The following is a 21,794-nucleotide window of genomic DNA, read 5'->3' as shown; positions in this document are numbered from 1 at the left end:
ATGCGAATCTTCTCCAGGTACGTTACTGTACACCTTTGTGACTAGATAGAAATGCTTATTCACAGACCAATGCCTAGATTGGGCTCCGTTGCGAATCTTCTCCAGGTACGTTACTGTACACCTTTGTGACTAGATAGAAATGCTTATTCACAGACGAATGCCTAGATTGGGCTCCGTTGGGCTCCGCCTGCCACTGGCATCTTCGTAAGGCATTTAGCGAGGTCGTCAGTCTAGGTGGCCTCATGAGCGCTTTCGCAATAAAGTGTTTTGTAATTTTAAATGAGTCTAGGTGTGTAGCACAAGATTCCACAACGTGCAGGAGACCTCGAATGTTACTAACCGTGAGCAGCATTGTGTATGGGGAAATAAACGTGTCCTAGATGACAGAAACGCACAAGAGAAGTATATAGACAAACACGGACCACTGAACAAGAATAAGTGGTAATATAAATATTCCCTTCTCTCTTTAAGCTCATAAGAGTTTGCATAGGTCGGTTTAGGACATGTTCTCACTGAACAGCAATGTACGGCGTAATGTTTCTGACTACGTATATGCACAATCTCGGCACTGGAACAAAACACGAGGTCATAGGCGTTACTAATAAGATCATTATCAAACCATGGTGTTTCACCAGGTGCACATTGGCAGCTTCGGAAACTTAAGTCTCGCAGATGTTCAAGGTGGTTGCCCAAGCGTTGTTCAGAAAGTTTTCTTGTCACGCCTGTTTAGTTTTTTTGTTTTTGTTTTTCAGGGGTCCAACCAAACATTTGTCGCGAGAAGGTTTGGAACCGCAACTGTTGGAGGATATGAAGTCGTTCACTGAGCAGCATCAAGCGATGCGGAACATCTCTGAGGTGAGAGGAAAGCGTGCCCATTTCAGGCATTCCTCAATAACACAAAAGATCCAGGCGAACTAAAAATATGAGAGCTCCTTCATGTTCATGTTCAGTCGCGTGAGAGTATTGTGTAGGCTGAGCATTTGCGCCAGGTTCTTGCAAGGACGATCTCAGCAAAACCTGTAGAATTTTCGCCTTTAGCGACGCTCAGTGCGACAATATAATGGCACGCGACAGCTCCACTATACCGCATTTATAGGGACTCGAAGCTGTCACCTATGTCATGCATTTTCCTCCACTTTACTTGTGGCGTCACCTGTCGTACTTTCTAAGCAAGCCGCGCTTGCTCCCACGTTTACTTCCATAATGCGCGAACACGAACACCCTAGAAGAAACGCGAACACGGACTGCATGCGCGCAGTCTGAGAAAAGGTGTGAATATCACAGCAGAGATATCACAGTGACAGAGACGGCACACTGTACCACTGCCGGCCATTTATAGTGACGTAGTGAATACCCTGTGTTCTATCCTCTATCGTAGCCCTCTACCGCGCGTGGGGTAAAACAAGGGGTAAAGAAACGAACAAACATAGCAAAAATTACCTGCACAAATGCTATGTCCTTAGTGTACCCGTCCTTTTCGCACACTTGTGAAGTCGAACTGTTTAACATACTCTGCATTACAATTCAACATGGTTGAGTATTATCTTGTGTAATTACGCGTAGCTAATTGCGCAATTATTTCAGTTCGTTTATGAATATACAGGTTGTGCGGAAATTAATTATATGATTTTGGCGGAATTAGGGATATATTTCGTTAGGTTTTTCAGCTGGACAATGAGTTTTTGGCCTTCTGGGCTCTTTTATGTTATATATATATATATATATACATATTCCAGGATGAAACTGATTCAGTTTGAAATTATTCCTTTGAAAGCCTTAATGCCAATTGATCAACACTCTCGCCTTTGATTGATCAACAGATGGGGATGTTCAGCGCGCGCAGAATAACACATTTCCGAAATACTTGTCGCAAAATATTCTGACAGCATTTAAAATAATCATTATTAATATAAAATGTGTATTATTTATCAGTTAATGTTTTCAAAGGATGGACTGTGTGGCAAGACCGTTCAGCGATGCGTCCTTTCTGCCCTTTGGTAGATTTCGAATGCCGACTCCATGTTTCCGGCGCCACTTCCACTCAAGAGTTTACATTAGCCCCTTGATCCAAGCGGAGATGGCGTACACGCCACACTAACAGAACAACGCCCGCTTATTTTAGCGCTGTACGGAACTTCGCCTCCTAATGTCATTCCATGGTACTTATTTTCCTCGCCTCTTCACAGGTGGAAGCCGAAGGGAACGCGACGGCAGCCGTGTCGGCCTTCGCAGCCAAATCCTGCGCTACGCTCCACGTGCAGCAAGTGATGGCGGAGTGTCCGCCTCGCGTCGGCGTCTACCCCTATGACTGCTGGCGCCGAGGATGCTGCTGGGTGCCCGTCCAGAACAAGTCTGCAGGCAGGTCATCGCAGAGAATCTTCAGTTATTCGCGAGATGGTCCGAGCTGATAAGGTTAAGTTTTAATCAGCCATTTTCTTTCAAAAGCGACTAGAATGAGATGATCACATATGAACAATCGACGCTGTCGTGATCAAAAGGTTTCAGGCCTTATGGTCTGCTTCCAGCCGCTTGAGAAGGGCTCACGGTACCGTTAAATACCAAAGTAACTTTAAAAAAAACGGCTGAAGGCTTAGCTTGGTTAAGCCTGGACGATTACGAAAGCAATACCCTTGGCTGCGCCTTGTTCGGCGGCTGCGCCCCGACTACTGCGAACAGCCGAGCCACAGCCCCATTTATCCTCCTAGCGTGACGTCACAAACAGCGACCGCGCTCTCTCGGCTGCGACACAGCGCCGTGCATGGACTCGCCGCCACCATCCGATGGCGCGAGCTGGGGCCCCGTCTCTCGGTCTGGCGTGACGTCACACGGTCACGTGAAAGGTCATGTGTGGAGGCGCCACGACACGCCAAAGGCTCGAAGTGCTAGCAGTATTGCTTTCGCAATAAAACTATAAAAAGGCCGTTTCTCGCGTTTTAATAGTAAAAAGGTACCATAAAACAGGAAGAGCGCTTCGTTCTAACAAGCCCCAATCACAATCATTGCTACTACGCAGCGCGTCCTTCATGCGTGATGCCACCGTCGTACCGACGGTACCACGTCGAAGGCCGTGAGGTGACGAAAACCGCTTCACGGCTGACGCTTGTCCGCACGGCTACAGCGAAGCTGACACCTGGCGAGTCGACATTCGTCACCGTCGACATCACCCGGGTCACGTACGACACCATTCGGATACGCGTGAGTTGTTTTGGGCTTCAGTCCGTCAAAGCTATTTTGTTAATGCAAATTTGCGCAAACTAAGAGTATCCAAATGGTCTTTAAACTAGATTGATGCGTCGAAACTGCCTGCAATATGAAGCATAGTGGCTTTTCACTCTGACCCCAAATCCCGATCGAGGTATTGTGCGGCATCTTAAGAGAGGTCAGTTTTGTCTTCACGCATGTGTGTTGCATTCACTCTGGATCACGCGATATTAGGGCGGGGATTACTCTGCTACACAGCAGTAATGTCACTTAGACAAGGAGGTATGTGAGAGAATTAACCTTTTGTTCGGACAAAATTTCCTTGATTATCAACTGAGCTTGGCAGTCGTGATGGTTAAACGTATATGCGGTTCTCTCCAGGGCGAGATAGATCATCGCTATCTCATCACCCATTCAAAGAAAAACGTTAAATTTTTCATACAAGACACCGAAACCGGTGCAAAGAATTGGGAACATCGCACTTATTATGCAAGTCCAAATTATTCCAAAGAAACCTGATAGCGGCTTTACACGGATGCGAATATCTCTGATGGAGACTTCTAAGCTTAACAAATAATATAGAAAAACAAACCTAACAAATGTCCACCGCGGCGGCTCAGTGGTTAGTGCGCTCTACTGCTTAACGCAAGGACGCAGGTTCAATCCTGGCCTCTGATGCAGCTTTTTGATGGAGGAGAAAAGCAAGGCGGGAGTGTGCTGTGCGATGTCAGTGCACATTAAAGAACCCCAGATAGTCAAAATTTCTGGAGCCCTCCACTACGGCGTCTCTCATCTCTTGAGTGGATTTGGGAACTTAAGCTGCGTAGAACTATTTCACAATTCATTGTTTATTTACCATAGAATAGACGTCGATCTTAACTGCAGATTTTTTCCCCGAATGTCAAGTGCTATCGATGTTATCTTATCGCATGAAATTCCGAAAAGCCTTAGTGACTTCTGTGTTGCTCGCAACTTCTCTGTTGTCTAGAAGGCTGTTGGTCCGCTAGTATACGCTACATATACAGAAGGCATAATTCAATTATTCTTCTAAGCAATAACACAGGGTTGGCTTAGCTGCCACTGATCACATCATTTAACAACACGAAATTTTCACTTGACAGGTGGTTCCTGCTCCTCTTCTGTAATCGTCCCAATTGTAACAAAATCTGATATGCATTTTTTTTTTTGTGCGCTGCAGATATGGGACACAAGCCGGCAAGAGTTCGTGCCCCCCGTACCTGTGCTGGCTGAAGCAGAGAAGGACGCTTTCGAAGCTTCCGCCTACACGGCCAAGATCAGCGACAAGGACGTCCTTAACATTATGACTAAGCCCTCCGGCGGACTACTGTAAGCCGTCCCCTTTGTTGTTTCCAAATTCCTCATATTTTTCTCGGGTCTGGCTGACTGACAGGAGACACTGGAACTCCTTTGCTTGGCCACTCTCCGGTTGGTTCCCATAGTCTCCATTCTCTGTGACGTACATCGATGTCCCCACTATCTATGTACAGTCAGATGAAATGAGATGGGACAAGAAATCACTTTTCTTGCATGAAACAGAGCCAGATCTCATTTTTGAAGTGCAGTGTCGGAAACACTCATCCTTCGCGTGAACGAATGTGAACAACCGCGATGTGACATTCGTCCATCCTCATCTCTTGCTGTTGTGCATGCATATGTGCAGCATCGGTTCAACGTGGTTACGCTTTTTAGCCATGTAATGAATATCTTACCCCAACTTCAAGGCCCAATAATAGGAGATAACACAGGTTGCCTCTACCTGGTGAGGTATTTCCCTAGCGAAAAACCGTGTGAGTCACAATAACCTCATACAGATTTCTCATACTAAACTCATACTAATGTCGTACAAATCTCATATCGCATACAAATATCATTCAATGTATGAGAAATATATGTGATTGTTGAGACTTGTATGAGTTTAGTATGAGAAATCTGTATGAGTTTATTGTGACTCATACGGTTTTTTCGCTAGGGTTAGGAGTTCAGGATATAACTAAGCTTGTCACTAAAGTAATTAACACGACACTTAACCCTTTTCTAACCATGCATCTTTGCACCAACGGTGCATATCGCTAATAATGATGCGCGAGATCTCTGCTGATTAAGCCAAGTGAAAAGGCTCACCAACGAGATGTGCCGGCTTCATAGAGATAAACTGGTTACCACAGTTTAGAGAGTAGTCACGATATGTGAGCTATCAGACGAAAAGTCCTAAAAATGACTACACGAGCAAAACACTTCCGCTTTATGCATCGAATGATGAGTAATAAAATTTTGTACTGCTTTACACCGGTGCACTTAGAATTAGTGCACCAGGATATTTGGGCTCTGAACGACGCAGATGTACTTAGAAATTTTGAGTGCTTCCCAATAAATCTCTTCCCTTTACCAGCCTGTGAACTGTTTACAGAGATCTGTATTTTCACGGGGCGTGATGATTCTTGCTGTCAATTTTAGTGTACTGAACAATGTACTTTATAAAACCACAGTAGCCGAACATCGAAATTTGGTGTGCCGTAGGTCTGACTGGCCAAGCAGTTCCATGATGGTACAGTTTAAATGTCGTCGTTAGCTGTTGCCATATAGACGACCGGTGGTTGTCATAGCGACTGCCGGAGTCCTAGAACGTCGCGATGAATCTCCCAGCCTTAAGAAATGACGAACATGGTCATAAGGTAGTTTTGGAGGTGATAAGGACGGACTGTGATTGGTCCGCGGGTTCTCTCACGTCACAGGACTAGATCGCATGATCGAGCTGGAATGGGCTACCAGCTAGGGTAGCTCATTCCATGTGGAAAGGTGAGATGAGAATCGAATAGCTAGGTCGTCGTGTACCTTCTATCTCACTGGCTAAGTTGTTTCGTGACATCACGACCACGTGGCTTCGCGCGAGGAACTCAGTCTAAAGCCGGTATAGCTTAGCATGTGACCACGAGCTGACCTTTCACTTCGATTTGACCTTTTTTCTAACTTTGACCTAAACCATGAGCCAAACTAGTGATAATCAGCACACTGTCATCGGCATAACAGGGCTAAGCCTTTCCTATTTTCGTATCTCGCTCAGATTCATTAGTGTGCAGTCGTAAGCTGCCCTGTGAAGTGAAAGACTATACGACGTACATGTCTCTAATGTCCAGTTTCAATAAAGCCTTAACGACACACCAGAATGGCCTATGGCCTAGCAATGACGCGTCTTACTAATCGCCCACGCATCCTTAACTGTTCAATTCACATCTCGCCCTCTTATTCGAAAGTAGAAGTCCGATTTTGCAACTCCTGTCATACCAGCGGTCTCTTGACGTCACACGCCCCGCCCGTCAACCAATCAGTACTATTCCAAGTCGCATGCTATGTCCTGCTAGATTGGTATGAAATTATTGTCTGCCTTTATATCTGAATTGAAGTCCCTGTAGTGTTAGCGGTGCTCTTTATGCTCTTTAGGCAGGCAGATTTTTTTAATGAGGAGACCGTAGCTACTTCTCCTCACGGCGTAGCTGCGGCCACCCGAGGTCTCGCTTTGGCTGTCGTAGCATTGCTTTCGCAATAAAAAACATGCCTGCCACGACATTTGAATTCGCGTTACCCCTATGCCACGGGCAAGAGCTGCCAACATGGGTCGCTCCTTACATATGGTAGGGTGATATCAGAATCAGCCTGCCAGAACTGTTTGCATTCTCGCTATCCCTACGACACTCATGTATGTCCATACGGTGTGGCTGAAGCGGGACTTCATATTCAGGCTGGTAGCTTACGCTCTCGCGTCACACCCTTAAAGGATGAGCCCCCCAATAATGTAGCACCTTACACTGATAGGGCGTGATTGGGTAATAATGTACGTAGCTTGCAAACGAAGCTTCCGCCGTTGCTTTCGCAATTGAACTAGGGTTAACCAGAGCTAAACCACAACTAATATTTATGTAGACCGATGCTGGAAACCATACGTAGCGACCGCGATGACGACTGCGCGTCGGCAAAAGTGATCTAGGGAAAACTAATATAACTTCAACCGCCAGAAAGTCACTAGACCTTTTTGGTACACGAAGCCTCAAGTTCAGTTTCTACACTCAAGGGTGTCAGAGCACTGGAGCATACGTATCATCGACAGAGGTATTATTGGACCATATGGCCACCACTTCATCCAAAAAATGCAAAACACTGCGGCACCATCTAGTGTCAAACGCTAAAAGCACATCAAAGCCGATGCGAAAGGAGGCTGGTTTTTGCTGACGGGCTCAGTGGAGAGACTGCAGAAAATAATAGGCCAATTCGAGCACTATTCAAAAACAGAAAACAATGCGTACTTAAGAAAGCCAGTGACATTTTCTCAAGATGTGGTCGCGTGTGTTACTGCAGTGCCAATTACAGCGTTTCGCCGCAATAGATGACATCAGTCATTTTCGTGCGACTTTCAGTGCAAAATTAAAATTATAAACCTTCGTTTCTTTGCTGTTGTGGATCCCAGTCTATACCATACGAGGCAAGACCTTTTCATTTCCACCATAATCGCATTACACATTTTGGCCAGTGCTCTACCCTTTTAAGAAATACGCGTTGGTTACATGATTTTGTAACCTCTGCGAGACACCAGTCATCTAAACCTGCGTTACCGGCGCCTTTTGAAACACAGCGCCATTGATACCGAAAGTGTTATGTTGTCCAGTGTGGCCACGTTCTTTGGGGCGGAAGGAGACGTTTAAGAGTGAGCGACGTCGCAGAAGCTGGCGTGCCTTAGGAACTCGCAGTCCCTGCACTAATAATGACACCCCCGTTACGTACTGAGTACCTAACAGTATAGATTACCCACATTTCTGCCACAGCTTCCTAGCAGCGCGTTTGGTAGCCTTTCACAGTTTAGGCCCGTTATCTCTACAAGGAATTTCAGTGAGCAAACAGAGCCATGAACAAGCTAGCTGAAACTTGAACACGTTGGTATATATTCAGGTGCGAACAGCGCTACGCGGATGGGAATGCAAATAAACAAAGGACCTGGGTGGAATACTCTTGGTAGCAGGCAATTATGCAGAGCTCCATCCGATTGCCTTCTGCCTTTCTATCCGCACTTATGTAGCTCTGCTGACTTCCGGAGAAGAACTAAGAATGCACTTGTGATGTAACACAGCAATAACTCCTCTTTAAAAGAAATCCGCCTGCCTCCTTCCGGAGAGGAACTACGGATGCACTTGTAATATAACACAGCAAATAACGCCTCTTTAAAAGGAATCCGCCTGCCTCCTTCCCGACTGGCCTCAAAATAGATCTTACGTTTTAACACTCAGCAGATTCCGCAGTAACGGGATCGTTTTTGCAGCACAGCGCTAAAAGCCATTTTTTTTTTTTTTGAAAATTCATCATCGACCTTTTTCTGCGCTGGCTTGTAAACGAGATATCACGGGAACGCATCTGGCAGGCGATAGCTGGCAGGTGCCATAGCCGGGCACTTATTGGTCTTCGACTGATGTGACGTAGCGAGACCACGTGACAAGGCCCCATTGATGCTACTAACTCTGCTAGTTCTTGTAAAATGAGATGCTGAAATGAAATCAAACCCCGTAACACTCATTATCCCGAGCCAGACACCCGTGTGCCACGCAAGCAGACGGCTTGATAAAGACGCTGCTCTATATCTATGTCGTGTGTTCCTCAAGATAATAGTTTAGCTAACGTATTATGCTCATTAGTATGCATTAGATAATATAGACAAACATCAGGAGATTAGAATTTACGCGAGTAACGAAGTGCATTTATCGGATGCAAAAAGAGCCGCAGGACAACATGGTCACATATGGCACCATCAGAGTGGGAAATAATTGTACACACTTTTTTTTTAGACCTACAGTGTGTCTTTTGACGCAACTGTATTGTGTTTTTTTTTGTGGCGTCTTGCAGGGTGAGCTTCGACCTGGCCCGCCTGTACTACGCCCAGCAGGAGAAACAGGTGACGTTGCTGCACAGAGCCAGCTTTGCGTACGGAGTCAGGCGCGCTCCGGAGACGCAGACCTTTCTGGACATGCGTGTGCAACCGACCAGGCACCTGTTTTACCGGGGCGCCGGCTTCCCCAAGGTGTGTGGTCACCTCTGTGGCAAGTGGCTTTGACATCCAGTCAAAGGCCCCACAACACATTTTGCTCCGTATAATCGTTTGATGGTGGTTCCCATAAGAACCCTGTTCAAAGTTGCTCATGCACTTGGTAGGTGCGCGTAATTAACAACCATTCCGAGCGCAACCAGGGATGGCTGTATCGCCGGTAACATGGACAACTGCCTCAGTTATGGCTCTCAAGATCCACTTACTTTACTCTGCTATATTGTTCTCCGGTGTGGTTCTTCCTTAAAACTCCATATAACTCTGTGGGCTGTGCGGGTTTTGCCAAAGAAGAAACAAAGCACGCTAGAAGACACGCTAATGATGCCACACATGGATGGCACCTGGAAAACTAGTCTGCCTCTTTGACGTGCCGACATTGGTGCATGGCAAGCTGAAGAATGGTTTCGTAGACACCATGGTTTATGCATGTCTTGTGGGTAAACTTCAAGACGGCCGATCTGATTCATTCGCTTTGTTGAACGTGTTTGCTTCTGTGAACCCTTCCTAACTCGACACGTCACATACCAGATGTTTAAGATTTTTTAACAGTCTATCGTAGTCCTGTTGCGGTGTAGGATTGCTATTACCTACGCGGAATGCAGAAAAAAAAAAAAAAAGCTTCGGTGGTGCACTGATTTGAAATTCAGTTTCTGAGTTTAAGTTCGATTCAATTCGCGAGCTGTTTCGAGTCAGTCAATCAAATGCAGCGATGCAAATGTGCCCTAACTTTATATATAATAGAAAAAATATTTGCACACGTTGGTTAATTAGCTATTAGCGAGGCTGGTGAAAAGGCTTCGAGCTGGCATTTGAATCGAATGAAATCTCGTGGTTCTTTTTTCTCAACCAGGGTTCACGCACCTCCGGAACATATCCCGCTGATCACCCTTTCCTCATCCTGGTTTCGCCCGAAAATGGTTCGGCATGTGGTGTCTACCTGCACAACGGAAATCAGATAGGTACGAGGTATTCAGTTTGTTCTAGCGCTTCCGCCGTACTGAATAAAATTGGCAAGACGTAGAATTGTACATTTGGCGTTATTATAGCTTTTTTTTTATTGTTTTGGCTCTTCATATTAATAGTATACTTGTTTCAAAATTTAGAATTTTCCGCACTGTTTGCCCATTTTTGCTCCTCTCATTCCATATTCCTGCCGTTTTGTTTTGTAGCAATAGCTACACTGCGCTAGGTTTTCAAGCCGTCGGCGTGGCACCGTGGCACCGCGTGCCAAAGAAGAAGAAGGTTATTAGCAAGGGCCGAGCACAAACTGATAATAGTCGCCCCTAAGTATGTATTTTATATCGCATACTCATTCAACACATATTTTAGCACACTTTAGTAGCGGATACGAATTTATGATGTCGCTGAGTAGGCGTGATGTAGTAAACGGACAAACACTGTATGCTTTGTTCATTTGTTTATACTTTGATTCTGCTATGTATTTTATGCGTGAATTCAGTATAATCTATATGACGCTGTCTTCCGCATCCCTATGTTCTGCAATCTACATGACGTAGTTTGTTGTAAATGTATATTCCAAGCTTTTTAGCTGTCTTCCGCATATTACTTCCACAGATTCCCTATGTTCTGCTTCGCAACTGAGAAATACAAGGTTCATATAAATTTTCCGATCTGCTGCGCTGAAAATACAGGGGATAACAAGAATAGTCATTAGCCGCGAGAAAAAAGTGAAGGTAAGGTGCATTTCGCCTGTACTTCGCAGAATTGATGACGTCAGTTTCGGGCGCTGCGACGTTCCGCACCAATGGCGGCCAGCTGGACTTCTACGTGTTCACCGGTCCGACGCCAAAGGCGGTCGTAGAGCAGTACCACAAGCTGGTCGGAAGACCCAGCCTGCCCTCTGTCAACACCCTGCTGCACCCGATGCGCACGAGCGGACCCGTGCCGCTCGCCAAGCTAGCCACCAACACCAAGTTCGCGGTAGGCCTTCGGGGTGCAATCCTTCACTGACGCAGTGGAACATTGGTGGTCATATCATTACGTCATAATGATAAACGTTTAATTTCCATGTCAAAGCAGCAACCGAAGTTGGCAGCTTCTGCCATGTTATGTGGCTTCCTAACTTCCTACAACGTGTTGAGCAATCAGTGCTCTGTCATATCTCCTGCCGACTACCGCCTGCTGGAGCGATTATTGGGATGTTTCGCTCATAGCGCGGATTTTCTGGGTAAAGAATCCTTAATGCTATCGTATTAAGAACTGAGCAACACTGACTGCTTCAATGGCTGCTTTCATTACATATCTTCTCTCAAGGTTTTCTTATATGGCGGCTCAGCAAACATTTATAGGGAAAAGGGGGGTTCGCTATTAGACACATACTGTTGGCTCTCTTGTTTCATACTCGTTTAGGATTATTTCTTTGCGCATATTGCTTAAGGCGGTTAAATTGAGCTTCTAGAAGCCTGTTTTCTTCGTGTCTGGAGTTAGGGCATCATACCGCGTTTACTGGCAAGCATGCAGGGACTATTGTAACTTTATTGAATTCGTCACGCTGAGTAATCGAGATGGAGTGACGGGACGTTCTGACATTACAGACTTCACAAGAGCTCCAGCAAATAAGCAGAGAAATATTAAGAATGGAAAGCATTATATTCATGACCCCAAAAATTTGTCGCTGAATATTGCGTTACTGAGTGGTGACTGCTCTCAGAGTTGTGCTGTTCTGCCGTTTGATGTTTGTCTCTTTGGCCTCCGCCATTCTTCTGACTCTTCTTCATCCCATGCCGATCATGTCGTCGAACCGAATAATGTGCACTCTAAATAAACAATAATAAAAAACTCCTCATTAAGCGATTGTTCCTCTGCGGGGTTTTATAAGGCTTCATACTTTATAGCGTCAGCTGTCACTTTGCCCATGACACAAACTTGGAATCACGTGAAAGAATGTGCGGGTCGATAAAAAGACTGTCTTTTGCAGCGAGCCGTGAACCGTCTGGCGATGTTCAAGCATGTGTGGAACAAGAGCATCGTCATCACCTCCAAGGTCGTCATTCAGGACAGCACGGGAGAGCAACCGTATACGTGCTACGTGAGATTAATGTTATTCTAATCAATAACTGCATTCTTGTGAATACAAATTAGCCATTGCTGCTGTTGACGTTTAGATTAATCGTTTACTTCCAGTATTAGGCCTATTTTGCATAGATATATTTTACAATCTGGCTACTCCCTCATTGGCCATGGCATATCGGTATGAGACGGATCCTTATTTCGACACTCCCCAATAATATGTAATTCTGATTACGCTTAAGAATTATCATTATTGAATATGATTGATAAAAGTAATTATGGTATTTCAGAGTGCGATCGAGTGCATTGTTGATAATTATCTTTGCAAGCATTAAGTTAGGGTGATGAGCGATTGCTACTAATAAGTTGGAAATGCAGTTTTACTAATTACTGCCACTTTCAACAAATGATCCTGTACAGCACACCTTCCGCTTAGTGGGAACACGCACTTCAGTTTATTGCCGAAATGAAATGCAAAGGGGTTTTTTTATTATTTGCTTGTTTCATATCAGAAAGCGCTAAATCTCAGACCAGACTTGAGACCTTAGCACGATGGAATACATTCAGTGAAATGTTAAATCTAAAAGCGGAAATAGACGGTCGGTAGCACTCTCAGGATCGCGATGCGTGAATTTCAATGGCAAAATAAGGAAGCCTGCGTGTTGTTTGGGGCGTTCGCAATTCAGTAACCGCTAGTACGTCTACGCCTTACGGATCTGTTACTACAGCAGTGTGGCTGGGAGACACTCGATCGATTTTTTGTAACGTAAAGACACGCAAGTAAAAACTATCAGCAGTTTTGAAGCATATAAAGTGAAAATATCGGCTTCAGATTGAACGAAGGCCGAAATTACTAGTCTTATAAAGGAGGTCACATCTTTTCGCAGTACAGCCATTAAATATAATGGCACTATTCCGTGTTCCGGATATTGGAGGCAAATAGTTCTCGGGAGACAAATATTTCTCATGAACAAATTTTCCGGAAGTAAAGAACTCGGCACAGCCGCAGAGAATAGGCAAAATTTTATACCTTTAAGGTATCGCGATTTCTCTGCAGACGAGGTAAACGGCTATCGTTAAAATCCCGAAGAATTCAGTCACACAGCATACAAAACCACTATGCGCAAAACAGACAAAAAGCGTGTTCACTAGCTGCCAATTAGTCGTTATCAACGGGCGTTGCGTTGGTAGCCAGGTCTAACACAGGAAGTGTGTTCCATGCATCGGTGCGAAATTGTCGGCGATCGGCGATGAACTGTTCGGGTAATGGGCAACTCATCAAGATTGGGGCTCATGAGCAATAGATGTACAGCCTTTATCAAAAGTTTACAGCCCAAAGGGTTTGCTTTTAAGTCGTATAATATGACTTCTGTAATAATCGTGGAAGTCCTAGCCATTGGAGAGTTTAGGACGAAAATTCTTCTTGCCTTCAGCAAGTATGGAAACCTGGGAATGCATTATGAGCCACATAGTATCGCTCAGAAGTAGACCCCCTGGGCTGTAAACTTTTGATAAAGGCTGTACATGATCAGGAGGTCGACGGATGACGAAGCGTTGAACGTTTGAAAATCAGAAGCTGCGGTGGTGAAAGCCGCCAGTTTCCTAGCGCAAGCGATCCCATGCTTCTTAGCTGTGTCGAACATACTTCGCACTTTTGCCAGCGCTATTCCGCTGATACGCGCGACGCTCGTGTCGAACGCCATCCTTTTTTGAATGCGTACCTCGCGCAAGGTCAATAAAAGTAAGCATACGAATGCGAATCTGTTAGAGCATGCTGTTCTCTCTCTGTGCTTAGACACTTTAAAATTTTTGTAGGAATTCTCGCCCCGTCTTTTTACAACATAGGAACGCTAAAAGGACACAAAAAGCGCCGCCATTAACGTCATTACCAATAACAACCATGCTAACCTCCACACCGTGCTGACATCCATAATGGTGGAGACAACCAGCACCTAGGCCTGTGCACTTCATGCGAGGGCTCCACTAGATCAACTAAGGTTTTTAACATGCACTGAAATTGCATAGTACACGGGTTCGCCTTACGTTTCGCCTTTGCCGTAAAGAGACCACCGTGGCGAGAAATTCAACTAGTGGCTATGGCCTCAGCAGTCAAGAGCCCTACCCACTTGGACACCGCGGTGGTACGGAGCAGCTTGAAATATCCATTGAAAGTCAATAATCGTTGATATCGTTCAGATATATACGACGCAGTCAAAAACAGTACAGCAGCTCATCAACGCGCAATAATTTCACGCCCCATGTAGCCATTTTTACAAATAACGAACAACGCAAAACACTCCCTCTAGGTTACTGTAAGGAATTATATAGCACAGAATCAACAGCTGTAGGTAGTATATATGAATGCACAAGCGTATAATTCTCTCGAATCAAATACGTGATCCTTACGTCGTGAACTTCTTTCTCCGCCTCCTAAATGTTTGACCCTCTCTCGCCCTCCTTGCTGTACTGATGCTACATGCAGGACAAAATGGATAAAGCGGTATACTTCGTGGACTTCACCCATCCGCACGCCAGACAACACTGGGAAGAGACGCTGTTCGTCTCTAACGTCTCCGTGTTCACCAACGACACCTACGACTACCTGGTTTGTACTGCATGATGCACTTGGCCTTCGAGAACGTTTGAAGAGACGCTGCTGACAACAGCGCTAGCTTTTCATTCATTGAAAAAAAGCGAAAGTTTGGCCATTTGTGATCTCATGATCATTATGTCAAGAAGCACTTGATTTGCTGCTAATTGCTAAGTTATCAGAGCTGAAATACTCGGTCCTGACACATCCTCTAAGGCTTATGAGGCGGGTGACTCACATCTTGGAGTTTCATTGGTTCCCTTCGTTCATTTTTGGAGCGGAAAGCTCCACCATGCCATGCTTCACCAAGGTTATCTGGTTTGATAATTTGACCTTCAGCCGAAGGAGCGCCGGGGGAAGGGAGGGAGGGGTCGTAATGTCATACCAAGTAACGCGGCACAGCTGCTGCCGGGCGCCGAACCCTGCCTAGCCAGTTATGGCTATTTTACCAACCACGTTACTCGGCCAGCTGGTTAGATCACCTGGCAGATGTAACTCGCCGAGCTGCTTCGCTAAAAGAGAAAACTGTTGATTACCTCTTCTAAACCAGTTAAGACAGAGCGAAAGCTCGGTTACACTCAACTAGACATTGCGAAGCCTAACCAAGCGTAGCCAACTATAACGCAGCTTCCGCTCTGTCTTGCTTGGTACACAAGAGTTAAGCCACAGTGCATTTTTTTTTTTTTCAATTTCAAGTTTATTATCACCGATTGTTTACTGTTTACTGATAAGTTTATTGCCGCCATTGTCATTCACTTTCTTTAGTAAAATCGGTGATGATAGCCGCATACGTTTCCCAACGCATCTAGGCAGTTAAATGTTTTAATTCCCCTTCATGCAGCACAAAAGCTCATCTTTCATCACTGCAGTGTCCGTGCTTGCAAACGCAGCTAGCATAGAAAATTCTCGTAATCTGACCTCTCCATCCTCCCTGCCTTGGATGAGCTGTTTTCGCCGAAAGTAGCCTGGTTTTACTGAAATTCTCTCACCTTCAGTTCGCCCTCACTGCTACTTTAAGAACAAGAAACAGCGCCCGTAGAAAGAGCTGGCAGAAAGCTGGGCTTCATCTTATTGTCTTGTTACCGATGTCCATTATACTTTGTTAACACGTTAATTTGGACAAATCCACGTCAATCTGTTATCTCGAAGCATGTTTAAAGGTATAGCGGAAAGTACGGGCATAAATCATTGCTTTCTATACGGCTGCTATTGTCACACGCTAACAATCGGGTAACGGAGGTGAAGAAGACATTTTCTCGCTCTCGTAGCTTCGCCTCCAGTGTGAGAAGTCGCGAGTGCACTTTGCTGGCAGCATTGCTATTTTAACGAGACCTCTCTGAACGAACAGTTCGCAACAAAGAGGTATGACACAGACATGTCTGCTTGTTTCTGTGAGTAACCTATTTCTGCAGTCAGTTTCCTTACATTCCACAGATATTGTATTGTTCAACTAAATATTTATTGGTTTAGGCATTTCTTTATTCATTCACTTTAACTTCAAAGCCTAAGACATTGTACAATACTACGCAGAAAACATTCATATTCAAAACTCCACTGCAATGAAGCATAAAGCACGTTGTCACAACTGTCCCATTTTCTGTTTAGTTTATCACCATTATATGCAAAGTCTTTCCCAAGAGACGAAATATGACGCGCCATACGTCTGATTCAACAGGTACCGAGAGTGAGAGAACAGTCATTGTTTTCCTGGTTCTCCTACGTGCGTGAAGACACGTTTATAATTCTCCTACCAAGGTCTGATTGCTATTATGTAACTCCGTCAAGTGTCCCCTATCAGTCAACGACTCTATATCACTGACTTTTAGTAAAGGAACCCAATTTATTTGTTAACTAGAGCTTTGAGGCGAGTATGATGCCAGAGTATGATATATCGGTGGTAGATGCAAAATATAAATTCTCTACGTGTTCACAATCATCACTGTCGCTTATGTCAATTTTGTGCTATTTTGTTTCAACGTACCGTGTGGTTGTGACGTGTTTTTCCATGCAGCTTTTGGAGGAACCCCGTTGCTCTCACGTTGGTAGTGTCACGTCTCAGTGCCCGAAAGAGCGCCTAGATGGCGCTGCCTACAGCGCCATCTGTGGAGCAGCGCGGCTCCACCTGTCCACATACGCCAACCTCAGCAACGCTTACCCTTACCTGCTAGCCGAAATGACGCACAGGTAGGATTAGTAACTCTTGCTGATGTACGGCTTGCTTCAAGCCTCTTCACGCCGTGTTGCTATTGTATTGTGGTATTCATGTGTGCTCTGTCTCAATCTGTCGATTTCGATATGGAGAGTATGACTCACGCAGTGAGGTTAAAAGCCTGGATATTAGATCATCTGGCAGGCCTCATTGTACTCTCGGCTGAAAGGCTTACCTACTATTTACCATTCGAATGCATGGGCAGATTATTAATGCGAAAGTATTTCTTAGCCCGACAGTGGCGTGCGCAGAAAGTGACTGTCCGCCGAATGTGTGACCAAAATAGAAATCCAAAGCCAATCCACATAACAAACAAAAAACATCGAATTCAATCATAATTGCTTGGTGTGAAGAGAGGCTCTTGGGATTAGAAATAAAAAATAAAAACACACAAGGCGGCGGCACTTGGGAAAAAATCAACTCTAATTTAACAATGAAGAAACAACAACAACACACACAAGCAAGGAAAGGAAAAGAAGCACGCGCAGTGAACAGGGGAATAATTTACAGAATAAGAGGAAAGGCGCACTCATGTGTTCGTGTCCGGGGTGGGGGTGCATCTGACGAAGTGATGCGGCTGGGCGGTGGTGGAGGCTGTGGCTCTGGATGCGTCCCAGATCGGTGAGTCGGGTCAACGGCCGCTCTACAGCAGGCCTCTACGCTGTAGCCTGGATCCACCTGTTACGCGTCATATGGCCGCAGCAGCTGACATCCGGCTGGTGGTCACGTCATCACAGCTACTGAGAAGGTCTAAGTCCAGCTGCGCCTGAGTCCTGTAGCTCAGGCAGATGCTTCTGGAGTCAGGATCGGGTCAATCCGAGTCTGGAACCCCGAAAGTCTGTAGCTGAAGCCCACGCCTGGTCACTCGGGTCACCAGCAGAATCTTCAACTGTCGAGGGTGATATCCGGGTCTACAATCCCGGACGTCTGTGGTCGAAGCCCAAGCCTGGTCACTCGGGGCGCCAGCAGACCGGCGCAGCCCAGAGACTTCTATCCCTGACTGCTCTATTCCGTGTCCTCGTCCCGACTCCCCGTTTTGCCTGCGCTCTCGTCTCCATCTGCTGCTTGCTCCGCGTGGCACTTGCTCAATGCGCCATGCATTTATTGCTTTTTCCACGTGGCATTTTTCTCAATTGTACTTGCCGCTATAGTCATAGCCCGAATCCAGTTATGAATAATTGGCTGAATACCTTAATGACATTGCATAATGATTGGGCACATTAGTCAAGCCAAGAATCCAAATCGGAACCTATATAACAAGTCAATACCAAATCCATTCATGATTAATTGGCTATAACTCCTTAATGACAATGTATAATGACTTGCGACATTAGTTATAGCCGTAATTTAAGTCATATCCAACAACACAACTCAAACTCCACATAACAAGCCAACCAAACCAACGTCAGACGTCCCTGCGTGCTTTCGCATTAAAGCACGTAAAAAGACAAGTGCACCCCTTGAATTTTTTAGAATTTGGATCTGCAATATTTTCCGCCGCCGCGAAACATTTTCCCTTGCCAGAGTGTATGTCCCGCATTTTTACTTTCTTATCCTGCAGCGGAAACCGTTCGCTGCCCTAGTAATAAGGTTGTCTATGTAGATCCACTTCGTAAGTTGCCGCAGAAGATACAAGCAATTAACGCTTTAAATTTGTGAAATCTCGTTGAAGGTGGCTTCACCTTCATAAGTCTTATAATGCCGTGATGCCTGCTTTACAAGACTAACAAAAGATCCAGGTTCTACTTGGCCTGCTCCTAGGAGGGAAGTTTTGTGTGGTATTTTTCCTTGCTATGCGACATCGTTCGCCTTTATAACCAAAAATATGCTTAATCGGTATTACTAGTAATAACTAGTTATCAAACGTTTTACAGGCAAATATACGCGTCGTATTCTGCTCAGTGTTCCGTTTGACGTGCTAACAATGCGGCAGTAAATCAAATGCGGCAGCGAGTTCAAGTGAATCACAGTTACTCGGCAAATAACCAAGCACGATTTCAAAAATAGTAACGCACAAAGCTATTTGTTCTATGCAGTACCACAATGTTTGCTTCCCACAGCTAGGACGACGTTTGCTCCCGAATTAGGACTTGCACTCGAGTCACCATAAATTTGCAAAGCTTATACAATTATGTCTGAATCCATCCTGACTAAGAAGGTCGATTGCACTCAACTATATGCCTCACGATTTTACTTTCCGATTGTGGTGACATGCGGCTATTACATAGAAGTAACCTTTTTTTTTACGGATTATGCCTACATTGCGAGCAAATTACTTTTCTGGCAATGCATTCCGATGCTCCATCTGGCACTTCTTTTGTAGATTGCTTCAAGATTAGCGATCATTATCACCGTCCTCGCTGCTCGAGCCGGCTTATTATTCACCACTCTTTATTTAAGGTCGCCTACGGCGCTATACATTGTATTCAAAATTCCCGTACATTTCAAAACTTCTAGCAACAGTTCTAGCGCACACCATGCTCATTGCAGAAAGAATCAACGTACAGGCAAGCTGAAGATGTGATCTTTTAAGATATACAGATATGATAAGATATGAAAACAGAAGCACAGTCGTCCTGACTGCGTTACTTCATACGAATGGTTGGTACACAAGCGTGGCCCACATTCGAGTTTATGCGGTATCTGGTGCCAATTTCTCTCGTCTGGCTAGCAATCGCTCGCGCAGGGTGCTGAAGTATAGAGCTAGTTTTCCGTCCGACGAATGTTGTTTGCTGCTTGGCTGTGAAGCAGCCAGAGCACACATCCAAACAAAACAATGTTCTCTTTGTGCATAATGTGAATAAAGTTCTGTGGCCATCCTCTCTGTAGCCAGCGTGCATCCCTTTGACAGTAGGTTCTGTTAATGAAGCCGCACTCTGTATATTGGAACAGCACGATCGCTGTGAACACGTTCTATGGAAACCCACAAATTGACATCGAAAGCTGTACCTGTGAAATGTGCGGCGCCCAGTATGATCATTACTGCTTTCGTATCAGAATATTTCTAGAAATATGTAGCTGTTTCAAACAGCCTCCTTTCACATTACGTTCCACGAGCATAATGAGAGGAGAAAAGGTTGTTGAAGGGCTGGACAATTAACTAAAAAGTAACTGCGCATTACTCTGTTTTCGCCACACCAGCCTCATTACACGGTAATCCTCCTCCTCTTCTGTCAGTACCAAACCTTTGGAAATTCGGATGGTTTCGGCGACAACCACCCTCTGGTTACGCTGGCTACTACTAATACTACAACTGCACATTCGTGAAATGCACGTATGGGCCCAACCCAATTGAATGTTTCCGCTGCACAAACACTTAGAGCAAGCGCTGCCACTCATTTAACTTCTTACCACGGTGCTATGTTTTATTTTGTTTCGTCGTATATAGCCCGGATGGCAGGTAACTTCGGCGGGTTCGTCTTACAACTGTGGACCATGGAAGGCCTTTTTCACTTGCAGATACCGAGCGAAAGAGACGTTCCTACGGCAGAAACTTCTGTCGGATGCCACCTTCGCCGGCCAAGGAAAGTGGAGCGGATACTGGCGGGCGAGGGCCCCGGCGTACTGGATCCAGCTCAAGGACACCCTCGCAGGCAAGTATTGCTCCATAGGCGATGAAGAGAGTGCTCTTGATGTTGCCCCGTAGCACAGGTTATCGCGTGCCAAGAGCTACAGCCACTTTTTGTAAAGGCCCACAAAGCGTGGCAGAGATAAAACTCTTTCGCTCATCTAATCGTTTCGTGTATAGTTTTTGCTTATCTCGGGTAGAAAATCAAAAGTCATTAATAAGAGAACAAGAAATTATCTTGCTGCTGATACAAGTGCATCACAACCAACTAGCCCGGCAGTTCGCGATATTCAAGAAATTATCACGCTGTGGGAAATGGCGAAGGCAATGATTCGAGCGCAATACACGCATGAAAATTCAGGGGCGTTTACCGAAATTACAGAAAAAGCCCAATGCTGTGCTAGCCGGGTCGCTCATCGATGTAGGTAGTGCCTAATGTATGGAATTTTGTCTACTCGTCTCAATACGAGCCCTGGGTGAACATGTGGCTACTCTTTCGTTGTTTGCAGTGTACACAAAAAGAATGGCGCCACTTAAAACAAAATTATAAACATGTTCCTGCCGCAACATCCCACCACCAAAATTTCTCGCATTTGTTTGCCTCGTAATCATGTCGGTCCTGTTTTCACCATTTTCAAACGATCAAGTATGACCCGCCATGACTGACATAAAGAGGGCGGCATCATACATACATACATACATACATACATACATACATACATACATACATACATACATACATACATACATACATACATACATACATACATACATACATACATACATACATACATACATGCATGCATGCATGCACGCACGCACGCACGCACGCACGCACGCGCACGCACGCACACACACACACACACACACACACACACACACACACACACACACACACACACACACACACACACACACACACACACACACACACACACACACACACACACACACACACACACACACACACACACACACACACACACACACACACACACACACACACACACACACACACACACACACACACATACATACATACATACATACATACATACATACATACATACATACATACATACATACATACATA

At 45.2% G+C, this 21,794-nt stretch overlaps 1 protein-coding gene across 1 annotated transcript; it reads left to right on the top strand.

Annotated features, from left to right (window-relative positions):
- On the top strand, positions 1-20,779 carry LOC146189798 (lysosomal alpha-glucosidase-like). Its single transcript, XM_084605345.1, has 12 exons — positions 1-17; positions 753-855; positions 2,187-2,358; positions 3,014-3,195; positions 4,400-4,548; positions 9,106-9,280; positions 10,155-10,263; positions 11,028-11,245; positions 12,243-12,353; positions 14,817-14,939; positions 16,936-17,108; positions 20,593-20,779. Exons 1-12 carry the CDS (start codon positions 1-3, stop codon positions 20,777-20,779), a joined length of 1,719 nt encoding a protein of 572 aa, XP_084461471.1.
- The last annotated feature ends 1,015 nt before the right edge of the window (positions 20,780-21,794 follow it).

This window comes from Amblyomma maculatum, chromosome 5 (assembly GCF_055883805.1).
Source record: "Amblyomma maculatum isolate TAMU_Amacu chromosome 5, ASM5588380v1, whole genome shotgun sequence".
In the NCBI taxonomy this organism is placed as follows: Eukaryota; Metazoa; Arthropoda; class Arachnida; order Ixodida; family Ixodidae; genus Amblyomma; species Amblyomma maculatum.
The sequence above is the reverse complement of the archived record's forward strand: the minus strand, read 5'-3'. Positions and strand labels throughout refer to the sequence as shown.